Genomic DNA, 23,594 nt, shown 5'->3' with positions numbered 1-23,594 from the left:
ATGTTTGGATTTCTTTATATGTGCAGATTTCTTGTGTTAACACCGGAGTCTGGTGAAATTTTCATGTGAATAGCCTCATTGGAAATATATTTAATGAAAATTTTTTTTTACGCATTCAATACTTATTTCCCCCACTGTATAGTTACTTTTACACAATCGAGTCATGGTTCAGTAAGAATTCTTCTACTTGACAGCAAACATGCGAGGATGAACCCTGCCCCCAAATGAGCCCAAAATCCATCCAGAGAGCGCAGTCGATTGTTCAGACCAAGTGTAAAAATGTCCTTAGATTCTAGCTGGATTTAGAAACATGCTGAATAGGTGAGCCTGATGATTTATATTTTCAGACATGTTCCGAAGTAACAGCACTTTAACCTCATGGTTAAATTAGTTCTGTGGGCCTGACTTAAGGGAAATGCAAAATGCTGCTCATTAGAAAGAAAAAAAAGGCTTGGAATATATTAGAAAACAACATATCTGCTAAAACATCCTGAAAGAATAGCTTGAATATGTCAAGCTGTCAAAAAGCTACAGTAAAGCAGGATATGTTGATAACTGTGCATTTTAAAGCAAAGTTAGCTGTACCCTACTGTGACAGATATTTAATCAAAATACTTGTTCTTTGTTAATAAGAATGCTGAATATTTATGGAAAGGTAGTGGTTCAAAATCATAGTGCATACTGTATCTAGCAATCATGCAGTCTGAATATGTAAAGCAAGTGGGTTTACTTGCAAAGGGTATGGTCAGATACAAATAATTACGTCAAAAGTATGCACAAAGCCTCAACAGTGAGGGTTTAAAAGGCTCATCCCTCAGTCTGTGGGCAGCTTTGTAAGAGCCTGGATCAAAATTTAGGGAAGGTATGATTCAAGTGTTGTGGATACAGTATCTTTTATATATCTTTATTATATTTTGTATCTTCCACATATACTTATTTGATTTCACTAAATGAAAAATTCATTTTAAACCAAGAAAGATTTTTTAACTGTAGTCTTGTGTTAAATATATTGTAAACAATTATGCTCTTTTTTGTCAGATGTCTATCTATACTGAAACACTGTACAAAAACAGCACGACCAATATTCCTGAATTTGTCCTTGAAGGATTCACAGGAATTCCTGCTAAATATTATGGATTGGTAGGAACCTTTTTCTTCTTCATTTATCTGATGCTGGCATCTGGGAACGTTTTCATCCTTGTATTTGTGGCATGTGAAAAAAGTCTTCAGAAGCCAACGTATATCATCTTCTGTAATCTTGCAATATCAGATCTTGGATTTGGAACTACAACTCTGCCCAGAATCATTGCTAAGTATTGGATGTCAGAGATCATTTCATTCAATGGTTGTTTTACACAAATGTATTTTGTCCATTATTTTGGGACTTGCACCTCATTTCTTATGGCATTAATGGCCTACGATCGATTTGTTGCCATATGTAACCCATTGAGATATCCAGTTCTGATCACACACACCACTATTGTGATTCTTTGTTCAGTGCTTTGGATAGAACCCCTCCTCCAGCTTGGTGTCGTTACTGCACATATCCTTAGTGTGCCTTATTGTGGCCCAAATATTATACGTCACTGCTACTGTGACCATATTTCAATAAGAAATCTTGCATGTGCAGACATAACAGCCATAAATGTCACTAGTACTGCCCTTGCTATGACTGTACTGTGGGGTCCTTTATTTTATATCATATTTTCTTACGTGGCCATCATTATTTCAGTCATGAAAATCTCAAATAAAGATGGACGCTATAAAGCCTTTTTAACATGTACTCCACAGCTATTTATCATCTGCCTGTACTATCTCCCCAGAAGTTTTGTGTATATTGCACTTAATGTTGGATTTCGTTTTGAAACAAACCTCTATATTGCAGTGGTAATGACGTACAGTCTTTTCCCTGCCCTCATTAATCCACTCATCTACTGCTTTAGGACCAAAGAAATTAAGGACATGTTAATGAAAAAATTAAAGCAAAGACAGGTGAGGGTAAATAGAAAAAGTATTTTAACCTAAAGAAAATTATATCTTATCCAATTTGTTTTGAATTGTAATTACATTTAGTAACATCAGTAACATTTTAAAATGCAGGAAAACGTGAATCTGTGCCTGCTATGTCTTATTAAATTTAGGTTTATCAACTACAATATGCAATGTAATTAGTTGAAAATGATTAATCAGCCAGAAAAAAAATGTTCAACCAAATAAAAACAAAGATTCTGTATTAAATGGAAATGCAGACTACTGTAATTTTGTGTAAGAAAGATAAAATTGCACAGCCAAATTATACAAAACACCAATGCTTGTACCTTTCTGGCTATTTCAGTTTATGCATTGGTCATGCATGAGTCATGTTAGAGCACTGCTGTCACTTTTTCAAGTAGCTTTTTTTTCCAGGGTTGCAATGTTTTACATTTTTAATTAGTAAATATATATTGTTTTTATGGCCTAGAATACCACCATGTTCAACTGCAAGATGATTGTTTCTTTAAGTATATACACTATATTCTCTATTGCATTACTTTTTAGGGGGCTAAGCATGTTTTTCTTTCTCTACTGTAAACTGTAAATGCTAAAAAAAAATAATTAAAAAAAAACTTCGGTCAATAGGTAGTACCCCCTCCTGTTACTAAGGCTACAGATAACTCTGATCGTCCTAACAGTGGAGCTGTAGCGAAATGTTTTACATCCTGGTTTATATCTTAGAATGTCCTACAATTAATAATCTTTTTGCCACTTATTCCTTGGTTTCTCCAAACAAAATGAAAAAAAAAACAAAAAAACAAAAGCCATTTAGTTCTGCCTACTTTTTTAATTAATGTGCAAAATATGTCAAACCTGCTTTTGAGAACTTGTCCTAGGAAAATTTTTTTTTCCAATCTTTACAAAATTGGTGTCAAACTACTCAGAAGTCTGAGCACTTCAATAATCATGAAAAACATGTTGATATTTTTCTAAACAATATGGCCACCACATGCCTATCAGTTCTAGCTTGGTGGAGCCCAATTTACTTAAACTTTACTCAATTTACTCAAGCAGCTGTAACTCATGTCTGGCTGTACTGATTCATACAAATCAACAAATCAGTACGATTCTGAGGTGGTATGCAAAGTTTAGGGAGTGGTCATACATAGGTGTGGGGCACACTTCAGCTAATTGTTTCTCAGGACCTCTAAGTCTGAAACTTGATATACTGTATCTTTACGTTAATCTGGAAGTGGATTAAAAATGTAACTATCATCACAAAAATTGAATGATGGGTTCCTTGAAAGACCCCCAGTGAAACCTTTGCCTTTTGGGTTATTTAGCTCTGTCCACACAAATTTGGTTAAAATATGTAAAATGTACTTTTAAGAACTAAGATTTCTTTGTCATATCTTCACAAATTTGGTGTCAAATTACTCAGCAAAGTCTGGACATCAATAACTATCAATTTTTTTAAAAATTCATAAATAATATGGCCACCACATGGGCCACCACATGCCAATCAAACATAACAGAGTTATCATTGAGCTATGTACACCAAACTTGAACGGGACATCCCTCTATGGATTTGCGAGTAGCTGATGTAACCTCACTCAAATAAATCACTAAGGGTTGCTGTTGTGTTAATGCAAACAAAACAAGCATGTCCCTTATAAAATAAGGTGTATTGTGAGACTTTCTTTCTCCTGATTCTGTGGCTTACTGCATAAATATTTTTTGCTATATCAATAAAAAAAAGTAAGTCAAGTCAATATTTATCAAAAACATTTTACATTTGTAAACAACATGGCCACCTCATGCCAGTAAAAAATCCCATGGCAGAGCTTAATTAACTTTAATTTAAACAGTTATAAAAAAAAAATTGCATTTTAGATGGATTTTGCATTATACCAGTTGTGTTTAGGAGTAAATTCTGAGGCTGTCTTCTAATGTTGGGGTGTGGTTCTCCATAAGAGCAGAGTTAAGCTCAAATAGTTTTTCAAAAATATTTTCACGCATTGTACATCTGATTGAGCTGGAATTTCGTGCAGTGCATCTTTGTACTAAACTGTTTGTGGTTTTCTACTGTTGACTGGGTTACGTCATAAAGGCCAAGCAGGCAAAGAAGAGCAGTCCTGAGGGGCCTTGGAGGGACGTATCAGGGAACATGAGGTTGTTAGGGCAGTTAGCCCCCAGTGCTACTGTAGGGCCTCCCCTAGCCAAAGCAGTCCCAAGTTTTCAGTGTTCTCTGGTCAGCGAGCTGTCACAGGGCAACAAAAATCTGATGCCTTCCCGCCAATAGAATGTGGAATAGTTAACGTCACTAAATGACTGTCTGGCAGCATGGAAACTACTGCCAAATGTGTCTCCATGGGTTCTGTCTACCGTACAAAAGGGTTACCAGGTCCAGTGTATAGCTCGAGCCCCCTGGTTCAGAGGTGTGCTCACCACAGTAGTCAGCATAGACCAGAGCCTGACATTAGCGCAGGAAGTAAGATCCCTCTTGGACAAAGGGGCCATAGAACATGTACCCCGTTCCCTGAGGGAGGGAGGTTTTTACAGCTGTTATTTCCTGGTCCACACAAAATAGGAGTATGTGGCCAATTTTAGATCTACGTTATCTGAACTATACTCTTCAGACATACAGGTTCAAGATGCTGACACCCAAACTTATCGTTCCACAGATTCACTTTGAGGACTGGTTTGTAACGATAGCTCTAAAAGTTGCATATTTCCACATAGAAATATCGCTAGCTTTATCCTCTCGCACTTTCACAAAGTCCATGGATGTCATTCTGGCTCCATTGTGACTCCAGGCCATCCGTGTACTAAACTACCTGGACGACTGGTTAATTCTAGCACAATCCAGGGAACTGGCAGTTCAACATCGAACTGTTGTTCTCGCCCACATGAAGAGCTTGGGGCTCAGGTCGAACATCAGAAAAGTTTGCTTTCCCCAGTGCAGTGGACAACTATTCTAGGGGTTATAAGGATTCTACTACGAAGAGGGCGTTTCTATCCCCAACATGTGTAGGGTCAATCCTATCAACACTGAGCAAGATAAAGTTGGATCTTGGGAGACGATTGGCGCTTATGGGCCTATTGCACAGGAGACCGTTCAGTGGTGGCTGTGAAGTCTGGGGTTTCGTCCAAGGATGAAACCACTGAGAATAATCAGTGTCACGCAGCGATACTTATGTGCTCTGAGAATTTGAGTGTCCCCAGTTTCTAGCCTCTCTCTCTCTAGGGTTGTCTCCTTAGCGCAAGACGGTAATGACAGACACCTCCCTCACAGGCTGGAGCGCGGTCTTAGACAGCTGTCCAGCTCACAGTCTCTGGTGCAGCCCTCATCTGGAGTGGCATATAGATTGCCTAGAAATGTGGGCCATATTTCCAGCACTGAAATTCCTTCTTCCTCAATTGAGAGGTCACCATGTGTTTACAGACAACACACCAGTGGTCTCATATATTGACCACCAGGGAGGATTATATGTGTGCCCCCTGTTCAGGCAGGTACAACTAATTCTTCTCTGGGCAGAAGGAAAGTTTGTCAGTGAGTGCAATGTACATTCTGGGAATGTGGGGGCAGACATCCTGTTGAGTCAGGGGCTGAGGCCCAGGAATTGTTGACTCCATCCACAAGTGGTGGAGTCCATATGGCAAGGTTTGGTCAAGTGGGACTGCATCTGTTCGCCTCTGAGGAGACAACACACGGCCCGCTGTGGTTCACCCTCAGTTATCCCTCACAATTAGGGCTGGACGCCATGGTGCACATGTGGCCCAAATCACATCTGTACGCTTTCCCCCCCATCGCTCTGCTCCCACAAGTTCTAGCCCTGCTAGATGGCACGCCTTGGGAGATTCCCATCCGCATGGATCCACTGTAGACCCAGTGAACTGCGCAATAGCTACAGTCCTGGAGTTCTTACAAGAACATTTCTCAGCAGGGTGGGCTCCTTCTACAATCAGGGATTAAGTGGCCACCATTCCGGCCAACCACGCCGCTGTTGATGGAGTCTCTTTGGGGCAACATCCTCTATCTTCGAGGTTTTTGCGTGGTGTCAGGCGGCTGAGGCCCATCTGCAGGCCGTGCATACTTTACTGGGACCTTTCTGTGGACCTGGAAGGTCTGTCAGGTGCCCCATTTGAGCCCTTAGAGTGGATCTACTGTCTCAAGCCAGAGGGCTGATTTATCACCCTCTGCCAGAACTATGGAAACTGTGGGTCTGGTCCCAAAGGGGCACCAACTCATAGATTCTGGTCTCAGAACTGAGGTTGTAGAGACCATGTTAAATGCTAGAGCACCATCCACAAGGAAATTGTATGCACTCAAGTGGCATATTTTTGTCTTGTGGTGTGAGGAATGTTAACTAGACCCACTGAACTGCGTAATATCTACAGTCCTGGAGTTCTTACAAGAACATTTCTCAGCGGGGTGGGCTCCTTCTACAGTCAGGGTTTACATGGCCGCCATTTCGGTCAGCCATGCCTATGTTGATAGAGCCTCTGTGGGGCAACATCCTCTAACTTTGAGGTTCATGTGTGGTGTCAGGTGGCTGAGGCCGATCTGCAGGCCATGCATACCTTCCTGGGACCTTTCTGTGGTCCTGGAAGGTCTGTCAGGGGCCCCATTTGAGCCCTTAGAGTCAGCCTCTGAAGAGTTTCTGACTCTGAAGGTAGCTCTTCAGCTGGCACTGACATCTCTCAAGTGAGTAGGAGATCTACAAGCTCTCTCTGTTGCCCCTTCCTGCCTTGACTTTGCCCCTGGATTGGCCAAGGCCTTCCTGTATCCTATGCCGGATTATATTCCTAAGGTGCCTACATCGGCTGCCCACCCTGTGGTGTTGCAGGCTTTCTGCCCTCCTCCATTCCCCACACCGGAACAAGAGAGAATGCACCTACTGTGTCCAGTAAGGGCTCTCTGTACTTTCGTCCACCGCTCCGGCCAGTGGCGTAAGTTGGAGCAGCTGCTGGTCTGCTTTGGCGGCGATAGTAGAGGTGATGCTGTGTCAAAGCAGCGCATCTCTAATTGGATAGTGGAAGCAATCTCTATTGCTTATGAGGCACACAGTCTCGCTACGCCTCTGGGCATAAGGACTCATTCCACTAGGGCGGTCACCTCCGTGAAGACTTTGTCCAAAGAGGTTTCCATACAGGATGTCTGTGCTGTGTGGTCTACGACACACACATTCATTCATTATTACAGCCGGGATATTCATTCCACCCTGGGCTCGAGTGTCTTGCAGTGACCCTCGGGCTTGGGTCTTTTTGAACAAGCCGTACCCTCGGTATGACGGAGTGGGTATTCTCATTCCCATAGTGTTATGCTAAACGCAACATCAAAGTTCCCTTTGAAAGGGAACGTCTGGGTTATGCATGTAACCCTGTTTCCTGAGAAGGGAATTAGATGTTGCGTAGCTTTGTCATACCAGGGCAGGCCTGTGAATTGCGTCTTCGCTTCAGATAATAGAGGCTGATGGCTCGGTTCACAGGTGCCATATTTATATCATGCGACGCGCTTAATTGCTACGTCACCTGATCATGGCAGGCCTATAAATAGGCATGATTTTACTCAATCTTCAGATGCCGGTCGTGTGCAAAGGGCACTCCCCATAGTGTTATGCTAAACACAACGTGGAGTTCCCTTTGAAAGGGAACACAATTACTAAGCACAACAAAATCTAAACTGTGTTTACAACATGTGGAGTGAAGGCTTATTAATTTCCATGTTGAAAGCAGGAGCAAGACTTTGCAAATATTTGTAGAATGTAGGAGTGTCATGGGGAGGCCAATGGATGTGTGGATCAATGAGTTTTAGGGGTACTCACCTCACGGAAGGTACCTGCTCCAGTTCTGTTCATTATTAAAGCAGTATTTGCAGAGGAATCAGCTGTTCGTCTGGTTTCAATCTGTCCATTTTTATTGGGGGAGATCATCTACTGAGGATAGATTAACACTTATGTTAAGCCACTTGCAAAAAGATTACCAGCCTCGAGAGGTGAACAGGACCTCAGCATTTACATTGCCATGGGAAAGGGAATGAAGTGGCAAGTGATGGAAAACCTATGGAAAAAGTCTATGGTTGTGAGTATGGTAGTGTGGCCCTGTGAATCAGGAAGGTCAGTAATAAAGCACAATACAATATGTGACCAGGGACAGGAATGGGAAAGGATTCTCACAGCTCACTTGATGGTTGATGAGAGGATTTGGTTTGTGTGCAATAATGACATTCCTTGACCTACTGCTTTGTGACTCTTTTTAAAATCCCCCACCAGAATTGTTTCCCACTATTCCAGAGTTGTGGGGTCCTCCTGATGTGCCTGCTGGATATCCGCCATGATTTCCCAGAGTACCAGGGTGTGACGACGAGCCTGTAGCCCACGCACTTCAAGGATGCAGCACTCCTCACACAATTACCCACAGGGTGCTAGAAGGACAGCACCACTTCAGTATTGTCCCTCTATCTATATAGAGGAGAAATAAGTCACAAACATGATGGTTGGCGTTACTTCCACGAGAGCTTTACTCGAATGAATTACAAAAATACAATATACACAAACAAACAGTTGTACAAAACAGTGAACCTAAAGTGCATTAAGACATTATTTAAATAAAAATACAAAATACGCCTTTCATGTCCACATGTTCAAATTACGGCTAAACACAAGCTAGCACTGTTCTGGTTTTCAGTACAAGGCGAGGACCTGCACGTGCGCGCGCGCACACACACACACGGCAAAACTTACTTATATCTACTCAAAAACTATCATAAACAAAATATAAGTACGTTTCTATATTTCAGCAAGTTAACACGAATAAAACAGGTGAATTAAGCATGCACAACATACCTATATAGAGGAGAAATAAGTCGCAAGCATGACGGTCAATGTTACTTCCACGACAGCTTTACTCGAATGGAAAATTACCGCTTTTCCTCCAGGTATTTGGGCGGAGACTAAAGCAATTGATCCCAGAGTGCAGGATTCAGATCATCCTAATAGATGACTGATCAGCGTTATACTTACTTGAATCGTCAATGTATTAACACATTAAAATGGAACAACAGCAAAAAATAAACACTCTTTTAACTCTCTTTTTTAAACATTTGAATATTTAACTTGTTATATCAGAACGCTAAATGTTTTGGACAGTATGAAAGCACATGGCTGCTAGGGGGGTCGGCAGATGCACACATGGCCGGCACCTGATGAGTGGAGCAGCTGCTCTTCACCCTAACAGGGAAGACAGGAGGATATAAAAGGACACAGCGAGCATGCTGAGGTGAGCTGCCTCTCCTATGATAAATCTAATAACGCGTTTCTCTGTCTCCCGTCTAGATGTGGACCAGGAAGACGACGACGTAGAAGTCAGCGCTCCCCAGCCTCCCCGCGCTTTTCGCTGGTGCTGAAGCACCGCTGCCGTCTCTCTTGGCACTGTCTCAACGCTGCCACATTTGTGTTCTGTGTTCTGTGCAGCTATTTGCTCTAAGAAGCCACACAGGGCTAGGATACAAGACATGAAATGAGAAATCATACAAGAAATGATATGTTGAGGGTTTTGTTGGAAGTTAGGGCTTTCAAAGCTATATGACATTTGGTCTGTAGGTGGTGTTAAATCAGTAAGTTTCTCAGATGAATTTTACTGCTGTTCTGGAATCTAGGAGGGATGGGAAAACATGAGATTCAGGCTGGGGTGATTTTTTTTGTTTGTTTTTGTTGTTGTTTTTTAATTTAAGAAATCTTGGAAGAAAGCTTCAGGCTATCGGAATCCAGCAGGATGAAATAAAAAAAATTATAACTGTGTAATAATTAATGGTCTCAGATCTCTTGCCATATATTCTTCAACCTCATCGGGCATTACAGGAAAAGATGCAGAGCCGTTGTCTTGGCAAAGGGCGGTAGCACAAAGTATTGAATAAAAGGGTATCAATATTTGTTGCACACCTATATTTAACAAGATTTTTTTTGGATAAACCTGTGTTGTGTTTGCAATTGTTTGCTATCCATGAGAGTAGAGAATTTTGGTGATTTTTTTTTAACAGAAGATCAAAAGGTTAAACAATAAAGGCAATCTGTTGTTTGCAACAAACAGAAGTCTTTATAAACCCATGTATTTTATTTATATAAGTCTCATGTTGTCTGATGTGTTGTTCAGTACATGCACCTTACCAAAGATCATTGCTCAATATTGGTTCCAAGATGGGACCATTTCTTTTGCAGCTTGTTTTTTTCAGATGTACTTAGTGCATTATTTTGGTACAGTCAATTCATACACACTAGCTGTAATGGCCATAGATCGATATGTAGCAGTCTGCTACCCATTTCGTTACCATTCTATTATGTCAAATAGAAATATATTAATTATGTGTATTGTAGTCTGGGTTTTTGCTCATTCTAGCATTATAATGATGGTTGTTCGGGCTTCTCCCCTCCCTTACTGTGGAGCCAACACCATTGTTCAATGCTATTGTGATCATGTATCTGTTACCCGACTTGCATGCACTGACAGGACTCCATATTGTTTTCCTGCTTTTGTTTATGCCATGGTAGTACTGTTGGGATCTTTTGCCATTATTGTGTTCTCTTACTCCTGTATTATTTTAGCTGTCCTACAAATATCAAGTGCACACGGGCGGCTAAAGTTTTTTTCCACATGTAGTTCTCAACTTATTATATTGCACTCTTCTTCTTAGCCAGGTGTTTTAATTACTTGGCTGCGAATATAGGTATCACCTTTAATGCTGATTTGCAAATAGCCATCATTATGCTGTATAGCCTGCTACCTCCAATGATCAACCCTTTACTCTACAGTCTAAAAACAGAAGAAGTTAAGAAAATCTTGATAAGAAAAGTAAAAAAAGCCAAGTTAGCTTGACCTAATATGAAAGATCTTGAAATAATTTATGGTACATGTGGACTGGGTTTTTTGTTGCTCTGTTTGTACTGTAATTGGATTCACACATCATGCCTGAGTTCGGCTGATGATAATCTGAATTCTGTGGGAAAAAATCTAAATGTTTTTTTTTAAATGGGCAGGTAAAGAAACATACAGTACTTAAATCACAAATGTTCAATTTATTTTTCACAAGTGGGCAAGGCCAAGTATATTCCATGCTTTAACATGCTTAATTCAATATCACTCAAAGCTTGAAAATATGATGCACTTTTATTAAAAGTGAGAATAAAAAAACAGTCCATGGTCAAACAGGTAAACAGGATAAAAAACAGAGAGAAAACAACGCGTTGAAACCAGAGATGCAATAAGGTATTAATGCTCAGAATTCATTTATAACAATTAGCCACAATTTTCTGCCAATATTCCAATTTTTTAAAACAAACTTAGATGACAATTTTTAGTATAATATACCTTTATTAAATTTGATTTTAGTATGTGTCCACCATACAAAATAGAATTTATGGATTAATATCATATGCAGACCCACTACTCATCCAGGAGCAACTCTGAATCCAGCCCAGACATTACAATGCTCACATGCACCTGAATTCTAACCCCCCTGTTTCCTGTTTTTCTTCAACCACTCTGTGTACTTAAACAGCTTTTTCATGTATCTCCTTTGCAAGGTTTGTGATTTTTTTTGTGTGAAGTTATCATACATTTTAATGTAATACATTATAAATAAAGTGCAGTGTAATACTTAAAATACTGAATAGTCATTGTAAGACCTGCTATTAGAGAGAAGGTTGAGACTCCAGGTGCAGAATGCTTATTACAAAAAAAGACCACAAAAATAAATAAAGTTTCATCACAGGATCTGCTAGTAATTGAAATGTTGTAAGGCAGTACATGCAAGAAAACCCTCAAACATCTACAGTCATGTGAAAAAATAAGTACACCCCATGGAATTAATTTTTTTAATACATGTTTGGATAAGCAAACATTTGATAATCTTTGAAACTGTGCCTATTAATTAAGTTGACGTACCTGAACAAAACCACAAGGAAAATTAGCTTTTTCAATCATCAATCATTTATTCAACTGTGTCATATCTCAGCCCAGCCACGACTCAGTTTCCCAGGAGGCACCGCTAACTTCAAACATGACCGCTGAGGACTACACTTCCCCTACACGCCTGCGCTCGCCTTCCCCGGAGTTCTAATCAGATACACCTGCATCCCATTACAAACATACTCACACCACAGCATAAGAGAGACTTTGGAAGCGAAGAGACTTTGTGAAGTAATGTTCAGCTGAATTGTTTCTCTGCCATTCTCTAAGCCTTTTGCTCGTGCATTACAAAGTTACTTTTGACCAGTGTTTCCGTCCCCGCCCTCCTATTTTTGCCTAGCCTCGTTTTGTTTGTTTGCCTGATCTCCTGACCCTCGCCTGTTTATCGACCACAAACTTTGTCTTTCCCCTTTGGATTATTCTGCCTGGATTCTGTCACCCGCGACTGCTTCCGTCTCCACCCACGGTACATGACAGATTACTTCACCTTCCTATGGAAGCATCGGGTGATCCGCTGTGGCGTCAAGCCATTAAAGGCCACGGTACAATGAGTAGCGACCAGAACCAGCAGCTAGCCAACCTGAGTGCGCAGGTGGCTAGGTTAGTTCAAACCGCGCCGGTCACTGCACCGACGCCTGCGCAGTTTCCTCCAATACAGGCACCGGAGAAATATGACGGGGATCCGGTATGCTGTCGGGGTTTTCTCCTCCAGTGCTCCCGGTTTTTCTTGTGCTACCCAGGGATGCCGGTGAGTCGGAGAATTACCCAGTTCATGGAGCTGTTGACTGGGAGACCTTTACTCTGGGCCACGGCTGAATGGGAGCAGGGAAGCAGCACCATCACATCTGTGGAACAGCTGATGGACCGCTTTCGGATGGTCTTTGATCACTCTCCAGTTAACGAGAAGACAGGGGAGGAACTGCTAACCCTAAAACAAGGTGCACACTGCGTTGCGGATTATGCCTTAGAGTTTCGCACTGTCGCAGCCAGGTGTGGATGGAACGAGCCAGCTCTTAAGACTATGTTTCACCTGGGATTGAACCCGGATATAATGACAGAGCTGGCATGTCGCGACAACCAACTCACCCTCGATTCACTCATTAACCTGGCTATCCGCCTAGATTGCCTGCTACAGAGACGCCATCCAGTATGCAGCGAGGCTGCTGTTGCCATGCAAAGTCTCCCCACTGAACCCATGCAGCTGGGGCGTGCGTGGCTCAACGCAGATGAGAGAGAGAGATGGCGTCACAAGTTTCATTGCTTCTACTGCGGTGAGGAGAGGCACCTCATCAGACAATGTCCTCTCAAGCAGTGTCGTGACCTAGGAGATAGCGGAATGGCTAAACCACTTCAGCCAGGGATGAGTTCGGGTCCTTCACCCAGATCGCATCTCAACTTGCATTTGTGTTACCTGTCGTAGTGGAATACTCAGGGTTGTCCTGTACCTTAGAAGCGCTGATTGACTCAGGATGGCCCACTCCAGTAACCGTGAAGGAGCTACAGAGATTCCTGGGTTTTGCAAACTTCTACAGGCGGTTCATCAGAGACTTCAGCTCCATAGCACACCTGTTGACGTCCCTGCTGAGAGGAAATCCCAAATGCCTGCCCTGGAATCCAGCTTCCCAAGCAGCTCTAGAGCTACTCAAGAAGGCCTTCAGAACCTCCCCATTGTCAAACACCCAGACCCGTCCAAGCCGTTTGTGGTGGAGGTCGACGCGTCCGAGATTGGCGTAGGAGCCGTCCTCACACAACATTTCGGAGAGAGGCCCAAGCTCCATCTAGTGGCCTTCTTTTCGCAAAAACTATCACCAGCAGAACGAAACTACGATGTGGGCAATAGAGAACTCTTGGCTGTAAAGCTAGCCCTGGAGGAATGGCGACACTGGCTGGAGGGGGCAACCCACCCCTTCCTCATATTCACCGATCACAAGCACCTAGAGTACCTACATACCGCCAAACGGTTATCTCCTTGTCAAGCCCGATGGTCACTATTCTTCGCAAGGTTCCAATTCACCCTGTCATACAGACCCGGGTCCAAGAACACTAAGGCTGATGCCCTTTCTCGTCTGGACAGCACTGAGGTTCTGAGGAAACATGAGGAGTACATCATTCCCCCCTCCTGTATTATCAGTGCCCTGTAATGGGGGCTGGATCAAACCTTAGCAAACATTCCCCAGTCACAGGTTCCAGCAACATGCTCCTTGGGAAGAAGATTTGTGCCTGAGCGGCACCGGCAGGAACTCATTGTCTGGGCCCACACGGCGGTTGCCACAGGCCACCCAGGTGCACACCACACCTACCATCTGTTGCGAGCAAAGTACTGGTGCCCTAACCTGGAGAGGGAGGTACACAGAGTAGTGGCTTGATGCTCTTCGTGTGCTCAATGTAAAGTCCCACGGACATTACCGGCCGGCAAGCTCAAGCCCCTACCTGTACCGGAATGCTCTTGGTCCCATATCTCCATTGACTTTGTCACAGACCTACCAGAATCCCAGGGTAACACAACCATTCTGGTGATGGTGGACCAATTTTCGAAATCTGTAAGGCTCATTCCACTACATGCCCTTCCCACCACCTTCATGACAGCCTAGGTACTCTTTCAGTACGTGTTCAGGTACTTCAGCATCCCGGAGGAAGTAGTCAATGATCGGGGACCTCAATTCACGTCCAGGGTATGGTCCAGTTTCATGGAGAAAATGGGGATCACTGTCAACCTCACATCTGGCTACCATCCACAAGCCAATGGCCAAGTGGAACGAGTGAACCAGGAGATAGGCCGGTTCCTTAGAACATTCTGTGCCTCAAGCCCCGAGGACTGGAGCAGATTCCTCCCCTGAGCCAAATACCCACAGATTTCGCTGCGTCACTCAGCCACAGTGCTCACACCATTCCAATGTGTGCTAGGATACCAGCCTCCACTGTTACCCTGGAATGCGAACCCCACGGAATCACCAGCAGTTGACCAGTGGTTCCAGATGAGCAAACAGGTTTGTGCCAGCACACACCAGCGCCTGGTACAGACAGCACACACCTACAAGCACAAGGCTGATCGTCGTCGCAACAAGCACCCACAGTACCACCCGGTGATAGAGTCTGGTTGTCCACCAAGGACTTAAGACAGCCACATGGCTGCAAGAAACTCACCTCAAAGTACACAGGGCCATTTAAAGTTGTCAAGCAGATCAATGAGGTCACCTACTGTCTGGAACTACCTCGACACAGTCGCATAGCTCCCGCCTTCCATGTGTCACGAGTCAAGCCCGTCATCACAGGACCTCTAGCTAAATCCGTCCTGTCCTACTGGAGATCGATGGGCAACCCGCCTACCTCATCAAGAGTATCCTAAACTCACGGTGCAGGAGGGGTAAGCTGGAGTATTTAATCGAGTGGGAGGGCTACGGGCCAGAAGAACAGTGCTGGGTGCTGGCGCAAGACATCCTGGACCCGCAGCTATGTAAAGACATCCACGCATCACACCCCGAACTTCCAGGACCACGACCCTGGGGGAGACCCAGAAAGGACTCTGCTCCCGGAGTGAGCCCTTCGGGGGGGCTCTGTCATATCTCAGCCCAGCCATGACTCAGTTTCCCAGGAGGCACCGCTAACTTCAAACATGGCCGCTGAGGACTACGCTTCCCACACACACATGCGCTCGCCTTACCCAGACTTCTAATCACACACACCGTTACAGTTACTTTTGACCAGTGTTTCCGTCCCCGACCTCGATTTTTTCCTAGCCTTGTTTTGTTTGTTTGCCTGATCGCCTGACCCTCACCTGTTTATCGACCACGGACTTTGTCTTTCCCCTTTGGATTATTCTGCCTGGATTCTGTCACCTGCAACTGCTTCCGTCTCCACCCACGGTACGTGACAAACAGAAATATCAATAGATGTGATATTTTTCTATGGAAAAATTAAGTACACCCTTGGTCTCCGAAGCTTGCCCCCTTTAACAGAAATTACTCCTTGTAAGTGTTTTGCATAATTGTCCACCAGGCTTGCTGGAATTTTTGACCATTCTTCCAGGCAATATTCTTTCAGTTACATTTACATTTATTCATTTAGCAGATGCTTTTTTCCAAAGCGACTTACAAATGAGGAAATACAAGCAAAGCGATATATCAAGCGGAGAACAATACAAGTAGTGCTACCATACAAGATTTTTAATTTAGTTCTAGAAAAGCAGAGTGAGCAGAGTACAGGTGTAAAAGCCAGTGTAAGGTTGTTTTTGTGTTTTGTTCTTTAAGATAATGTTTGGTTTGCATTTTAGGGTTTAGTTATGTGCTCACGGAAGAGGTGGGACTTTAGCTGTTTTTTGACAGATTCTGTGGTCCGGATTGAGGTTGGAAGTTCATCCCACCACTGACCAAGGGACAGTCCATGTGAAGGTTCTGGAAAGGGACCTTGAGCCACGCTGAGTAGGCACTACTAAGGTCACAAATCGATTGCAGATTGCGTTGGGGGATGTAAGCCTGCAGTTGCATTATGTTTGAGGTTTTTCCTGCATGTACTGCTTATTTCAAATCCCTCACTCCATTTCAATGGGATTCAAATCTGGGCTTTGTCTAGGCCATTCCATAACCCCCCATTACTTCTTTTTGAGCCATTCCTTGGTGGATTTCTAGTATGCTTAGGATCATTATCCTGTTGAAAGGTCCACTTTCAGTTCAACTTCAACTTTTGAACAGATGACCTTAAATTATCTTCAAGCACTCCTTGATATGATGCGATGCAGAATTCATAATTAAATCAGTGAATGCAAGCTGTCCAGTCCCTGAGGCAGGGAAACAACCCCAAACCATTTCCACCACCAAAGCTCTCTTTGCTCTGCGCCAAACATTGCTGTTACTGTGGCCAAACAACTCTATCTTTGATTCGTCTGTCCAGAGAACAGAATTCCAAAAGGCCTGGTCTTTGCCTATATGCTCATTGGCAAACTGTAGTCTTGCAATGGTTTTTTCCTGGGACACCTCCCATGCAGGTCAAATTTGTGCAATCTCTTTCCGATTGTAGTCGCATGCACTTTTATACCAACAATTGCAAGACTTATTAGCAGATCCTGTGATGAAATTGTGGGCTTCTTGGAGACTTCTTTTGTCATCAGACAGGCTTTTTTTGCATTCTTGGGCTAAAGAGATCTTTTTAAATCCCTTACTTTAAACCATACTCCAATGTTAAATTGCAGTGCTCCTATACCAAATGCATAAAAGTTGGTAGGTTTGGTAATATAATATTATTGGACTAAACATCACTGGATATTCTCATAGTGTAAAGTCATGTAGAGATGATTAAATTATTATATTGCATAAGCATAATCCCAGGAACACTACACGTGAAGCTGGAATACACCCTGAATGGATCACCAATCCACCGCACCACACCATGCAGTTCAACAGAGCCAAAACAATTACAGGCACAAAACTCAGCACATATACTAACCTGTAGAAATTGAGTAGGAAACCTGGATCACTGGATTTATTTAAAGACATCTCTCTATCCAGCACAACACAACAGCATTACTGACATGTACTCAAAATGTAGTACAGGAAAATGGCCCTTGAGTCTGTTACTAAATCAAATCTCTATGAGATTGATCACTCAGTAAGTAAATCAAGTCCCATCAGTTGAAAATGACTTAGGACGCCTACAGATCAGGCAAGCTGCCACAAAGCTAGGGCTTGTAAAGTAAAGCTAAAGTAAATAATTATATTTTACTAAATGTACAATCTAAAGAAAAGCACAGAAGCTGTACACTACTACTACCAGTATTTAATTAAATAAATAAATAAAAAATCTGTGTTACTAATAAGAACACTATATATTTAAGCAAAGATAGTCTCTCCAAACCTTTGGACTGTAGTGAATATCTAGCAATTGTGCGGTTTGTATAAACAAAGCAAGCATGCTCATCTGAACTCTCTAAGGATGTGATCAGATGTAAATGATATTCATTACACCAAATAATGCATAATGCCTCAACAGTAAGTGTTTAAAAACCCCTAGCCATGGTAAGTCTTCATCACTTAGTCTGTGGACAGCATTGTAAGAGCCTGGATCAAAATTTAGGCAAGGTATAATTAAATTGTTGTGGATTTAATGATACTGCATTTTGTTTCTGCATAGTTTTATATATATATATATATATATATATATATATATATATATATATATATATATATATATATGAACCAAGAAAGATTTTTAACTTTAGTCTTCTGTAAAATATATTGTAAACAATTATGCTCTTTTTTGTCAGATGTCTATCTATACTGAAACATTGTACAAAAACAGCACGGCCAATATTCCTGAATTTGTCCTCGAAGGATTCACAGGAATTCCTGCTAAATATTATGGATTGGTAGGAAGCTTTTTTTTCTGCATTTATCTGATGCTGGCATCTGGGAACGTTTTCATCCTTGTATTTGTGGCATGTGAAAAAAGTCTTCAGAAGCCAACGTACATCATCTTCTGTAATCTTGCAATATCAGATCTTGGATTTGGAAGTACAACTCTGCCCAGAATCATTGCTAAGTACTGGATGTCAGAGAAGACCATGACATTCAGTGGTTGTTTCACACAAATGTACTTTGTCCATTATTTTGGGGCTTGCAGCTCATTTCTTATGGCATTAATGGCCCTTGATCGATTTGTTGCCATATGTAACCCATTGAGATATCCAGTTCTGATTAAGCACTCCACTATTGCGATTCTTTGTTCAGTGCTTTGGATAGGAAATCTCCTCCAGCTTGGTGTCATTACTGCGCATGCCCTTAGTGTGCCTTACTGTGGCTCAAATATTATACGTCACTGCTACTGTGATCATATTTCAATAACTAATCTAGCATGTGCAGACATAACAGCCATAAAAGCCACTAGTACTGCCATTGCTATGACTGTACTGTGGGGTCCTTTATTTTATATCATATTTTCTTATGTGGCCATCATTATTTCAGTCATGAAAATCTCAAATAAAGATGGACGCTATAAAGCCTTTTTAACATGTACTCCACAGCTATTTATCATCTGCCTGTACTATCTCCCCAGAAGTTTTGTGTATATTGCATTTACTGCTGGATTTCATTTTGAATCAAACCTCCGCATTGCAGTGGTAATGATGTACAGTCTTTTCCCCTCTCTCATCAATCCACTCATATACTGCTTTAGGACCAAAGAAATTAAGGAGACATTAATGAAGAAATTAAAACAAAAACAGGTGAGGGTAAATAGAAAAACTATTTTAACTTAAAGAAAATTATATCTGAATCAAATATTTATCATGCATAGCTAATCAGTAGCATGCTACATATAAATCTGTACCTGCTATTTCTTCTTATTTTTGTTATTAATAACACAATGCTGATGCTTGTACCTTTGTGGCTATTTCAGTTTTTACAAGGTTTAACTTAGAGTGCTGCTGTAACTAATTCAGTACTCAAGTGATTTTTTCCCCCAAGGTTGCTATGTGTATTTTATATAGTATTTTTTGTTTTTGTTTTAAACAGCTTAGTCTACAACCATATTTGATTGCAAGATGACTGGTTGAGTATATACACTATTACATTTACCTTTTATTATTATATTATTTTTATTAATACATGAATTTTTATAATACATTTTTAACCATTCTGTTTTAATGCAATATTCCAATATTTTAAAACAAATTTAGATGACGCTTTTTAGTATAATATCTCTTTATTCAATTTGATTTTAGTATGTGTCCACCATACAAAATAGAATTTATGGATTATTATCATATGCAGACCCACTACCCATCCAGGAGCAACTCCTGGATGGGTAGTGGGCCCAGCCCAGACATTACAATGCTCACATGCACCTGAATTCTAACCCACCTGTTTCCTATTTTTCTTCAACCACTCTGTGTACTTAAACAGCTTTTTCATGTATCTCCTTTGCAAGGTCTGTGATTTTTTTGTGTGTGTGCAGTTATCATACATTTTAATGTAATACATTATAAATAAAGTGCAGTGTAATACATAAAGTACTGAATAGTCATTGTAAGACCTGCTATTAGAGAGAAGGTTGAGACTCCAGGTGCAGAATGCTTATTACAAAACAAAGCCCACAAAAATAAATAAAGTTTCATCACAGGATCTGCTAGTAATTGAAATGTTGTAACAGGCAGTACATGCAAGAAAGCCCTCAAACATCATGTGAAAAAATAAGTACACCCCATGGAATTTATTTTTTAAATACATATTTGGACAAGCAAACATTTGATAATCTTTGAAACAGTGCCTATTAATTAAATTAATGTAGCTGAACAAAGCCACAAGGAAAATTAGCTTTTTCAATCATCAATCATTTATTCAACAGAAATATCAATAGATGTGATATTTTTCTATGGAAAAATTAAGTACACCCTTGGCCTCCGAAGCTTGCCCCCTTTAACGGAAATTACTCTTTGTACACGTTTTGCATAATTGTCCAACAGACTTGCTGGAATTTTTGACCACTCATCCAGGCAATATTCTTTCAGTTACATTTACATTTATTCATTTAGCAGATGCTTTTTTCCAAAGCGACTTACAAAAGAGGAAATACGAGCAGTGCAACATATCAAGCGGAGAACAATACAAGTAGTGAAGTGACGTGCGATGAGGTTCGTGGCTGGGGAGGCACTGACTCTTTCAAAGTCAGATTTACAAATATATGAATTCAACAGAGTAGAATAAATTCACCATTCAACTGGCTGCTTGCACACTGACTACTGGTTATGTTTCATATCCCACATCAGCATTCTTTACACACACATAGGTAAGGTACATATTTGGCCAAAGAAGAACGTTAAATTTATAGCGGCTCAGAGAGAGCGCATTTGCTCTGCACCCTCCGTGTGTTCTTAATTTGCCATCACAATTCCACAATTCATACTCATTCAATACAAATGAAAGTAAATACAGTCCACAACAATAAGACAAATGTAGTTGTATTCTTTAAAATAACTTTTTTTTTTTTTCTTATCTTGTTTTATATAATTTTTTTTTAGTTATTATTAAAAAAAAGGGCTGGTCTTTTATTTTTGTCGTGGACTGTACAGCAGTGTATGCATGGTCTTCCCTTTACTCGTTGGTCATTACTCACATCATCAAATCCCAAAAACGCCTCCCTCACTTCACAGGCCACCTCACTTTTAGCCACATAATACAAAATAACAGATCTGGGCTTTGTCTGTGACATCCGTTGTCTTGTCTACTTCTACAGCAACAAATAGGGCTGCATTAATCTCCTTTTTTATATCATTTCTAATCACATCACTTATTGCTTCAATTTAATCGTTCTGAATTCTGTTTGATAAGCCAGAAAACACAGTGAATGTTTTTAAATGTCTATCATCTTTCTCAGCAAAAGCATGGAATAGTTCTGCATAGTTGCCACGATTAGAAGAGGTCGTACTCTCACCATTACCACGAAATGCTAATTGCTGTGTGGCTAGGAAGTAAGTTGCATTAATGAGGTCTTTTAAAACCTCTCAGTTTTCCTTTACCTAATCATTGTGGATGCTAATATTTAGTCTCTGCTGTTCGGAATGTGAGTAGTTGAACTTTCATGTCTGCTAAGGCTTCTTGGTATATTTTTCAAGTCACAAAATCCCGTTGAATTCCAAACGTTGTGACTCGTTGACAACAAAAGGCAGGGAAAGCAGAAAAGGCAGTTTCTCGTAGCACAACCGCACAGACAGTGTTTTCAGGTGTACCACTCCGTTTGAAACGAGCGTGTTATCTTCTGTCCCGTCATTTGAAGCAAATCTTTTAGCTCCGGCATCGGTCTTCCATTATTTATCACTTCCAGTTTTTATTGAAAGTCCAGTTTTAAGAAATGTTTTACCTTACCTATATAATCTTCCATTTTTGCAGTCAGGGCAAAAAATTAAAATAAATGGACGGTGCACTTGACTTTCTCTATTTGACTTTTTAGCTAGCATATTACCCACAATGACATTTGTCTGTAATATGTGAAGAAGGACAATAGCAGAACAAGCCCATATGCTCAGACATGCCCCCTTCAGTAAGGCAGAGGTACTTTGTCACTAAGTGCTTTTTCACTGCGGTATTATGTCAGATCCATCCACCCATCCATCTTCTATACCACTAACTCCTTTTCAGGGTCATGGGGAACCTGGAGCTTATCCCAGGAAACATCGTACACAAGGCGGGGTACACCCTGGACAGGGTGCCAATCTCATACACATTCACACAAGAAGATTCACACACCCATTCATACACTTTGGACACCCTACCATGCATGTCTTTGGACTGGGGGAGGAAACCGGAGTACCCGGAGGAAACCCCCGCAACACGGGGGGGACATGCAAACTCCGCACATATAGGGCCATGGTGGGAATTGAACCCCTGACCCTGGAGGTGTGAGGCGAACGTGCTAACCACTATCACTATCAGATCAGTAAGACTAATATGTTATACACATAGACTATGGAATGTGAGGACAAACATTACATTGGTGACATACAGAGAGATCAATTGCATGTGCTCAAGTTGAGAAAAAAAAAGAGCAGCTCAATCCAGTTTGTGAGGGATTGCACAATCCGAGAGGAGGCTCAGCCTGTCGCTGCCTCCCTTCGCGTCTTTCCCCCGTATTTGAACAGAAAAATACACAAATTCAGCGATATTGACTATAAAAATCATTGGAATGATTGGAATCATACAATAATTACATTTCTATCACCGATCAGTGGACAAATATATATATATATATCATTATTTGTTTTTTACATTTCATGATGACACTGCCTCCCCTGACCGCACGTCACTTAAGTAGTGCTACCGTACAAGATTTTTAATTTAGTTATAGAAAAGCAGAGTCTGTAGTGTAAGCAGAGTAGAGGTGTAAAAGCCAGTGTAAGGTTGTTTTTTTGTTTGTTTGTTTTTTAATATAATTTGGGGTTTAATATAACTTGCTTACGGAAGAGATGGATCTTTAGCTGTTTTTTTTGACAGATTCTGCTGTCCGGATTGAGGTTGGAAGTTCATTCCACCATTAAGGGACAGTCAGTGTGAAGGTTCTGGAAAGGGACCCTGAGCCACGCTGAGTAGGCACTACTAAGGTCACAAATCGATTGCAGGTTGCATTGGGGAATGTGAGCCTTCAGTTGCATGATGTTTGAGGGTTTTCCTGCATGTACTGCTTATTTCAAATCCCTCACACCAATTCAATGGGATTCAAATCCGGGCTTTGACTAGGTCATTGCATAACCCTCCATTACTTCTTTTTGAGCCACCCTGATTTTAGGCCGGCGAACTTGGCTCTCGCCAAGATAAGCACCAACTAAGACGTAGCTTCACAGTAAACTAATGTGCCTTAATGTTGCAGGTGATGAACACAAAGGACATGAGGGATCCTCTCCTACCCAAAGATTTAGGTTCTGTAGTGATGGGAGAACATCATATGTTGACCTTATAAGGAAACTGATCCTGCTCTGTTCCATGGACCATAGGTCTTGCCAGCCAATCTTGCGTTGTTCCACACTCTCCCATCTCATCCATTCTCCCTACTTGCCCTGGGAAATTGCCTTTATACACCTCATCCTCTCCTCCTGCTTTTGCACCTCGTTGACTACAAGCATCCTCCGTTGCGCTGGGGCTGCCTTGTGCCATGTAGGAGTAAGTAAAGTAAGT

General features: G+C 41.5%; 1 protein-coding gene and 1 pseudogene across 1 annotated transcript; both read left to right on the top strand.

Annotated features, from left to right (window-relative positions):
• The first annotated feature begins 1,038 nt into the window (after window positions 1–1,038).
• On the top strand, window positions 1,039–9,382 carry LOC128621065 (olfactory receptor 2AT4-like). The gene is made up of 2 exons (XM_053646544.1): window positions 1,039–2,011; window positions 9,312–9,382. The coding sequence occupies exons 1-2, from the start codon at window positions 1,039–1,041 to the stop codon at window positions 9,380–9,382; spliced, it is 1,044 nt and encodes a 347-aa protein (XP_053502519.1).
• On the top strand, window positions 9,202–10,889 carry LOC128621438 (olfactory receptor 2AT4-like; annotated as a pseudogene).
• The last annotated feature ends 12,705 nt before the right edge of the window (window positions 10,890–23,594 follow it).

The sequence above is a fragment of the Ictalurus furcatus genome, chromosome 17, assembly GCF_023375685.1.
Source record: "Ictalurus furcatus strain D&B chromosome 17, Billie_1.0, whole genome shotgun sequence".
NCBI lineage: Eukaryota > Metazoa > Chordata > Actinopteri > Siluriformes > Ictaluridae > Ictalurus > Ictalurus furcatus.
This window is presented reverse-complemented; position numbering and strand designations above follow the sequence as displayed.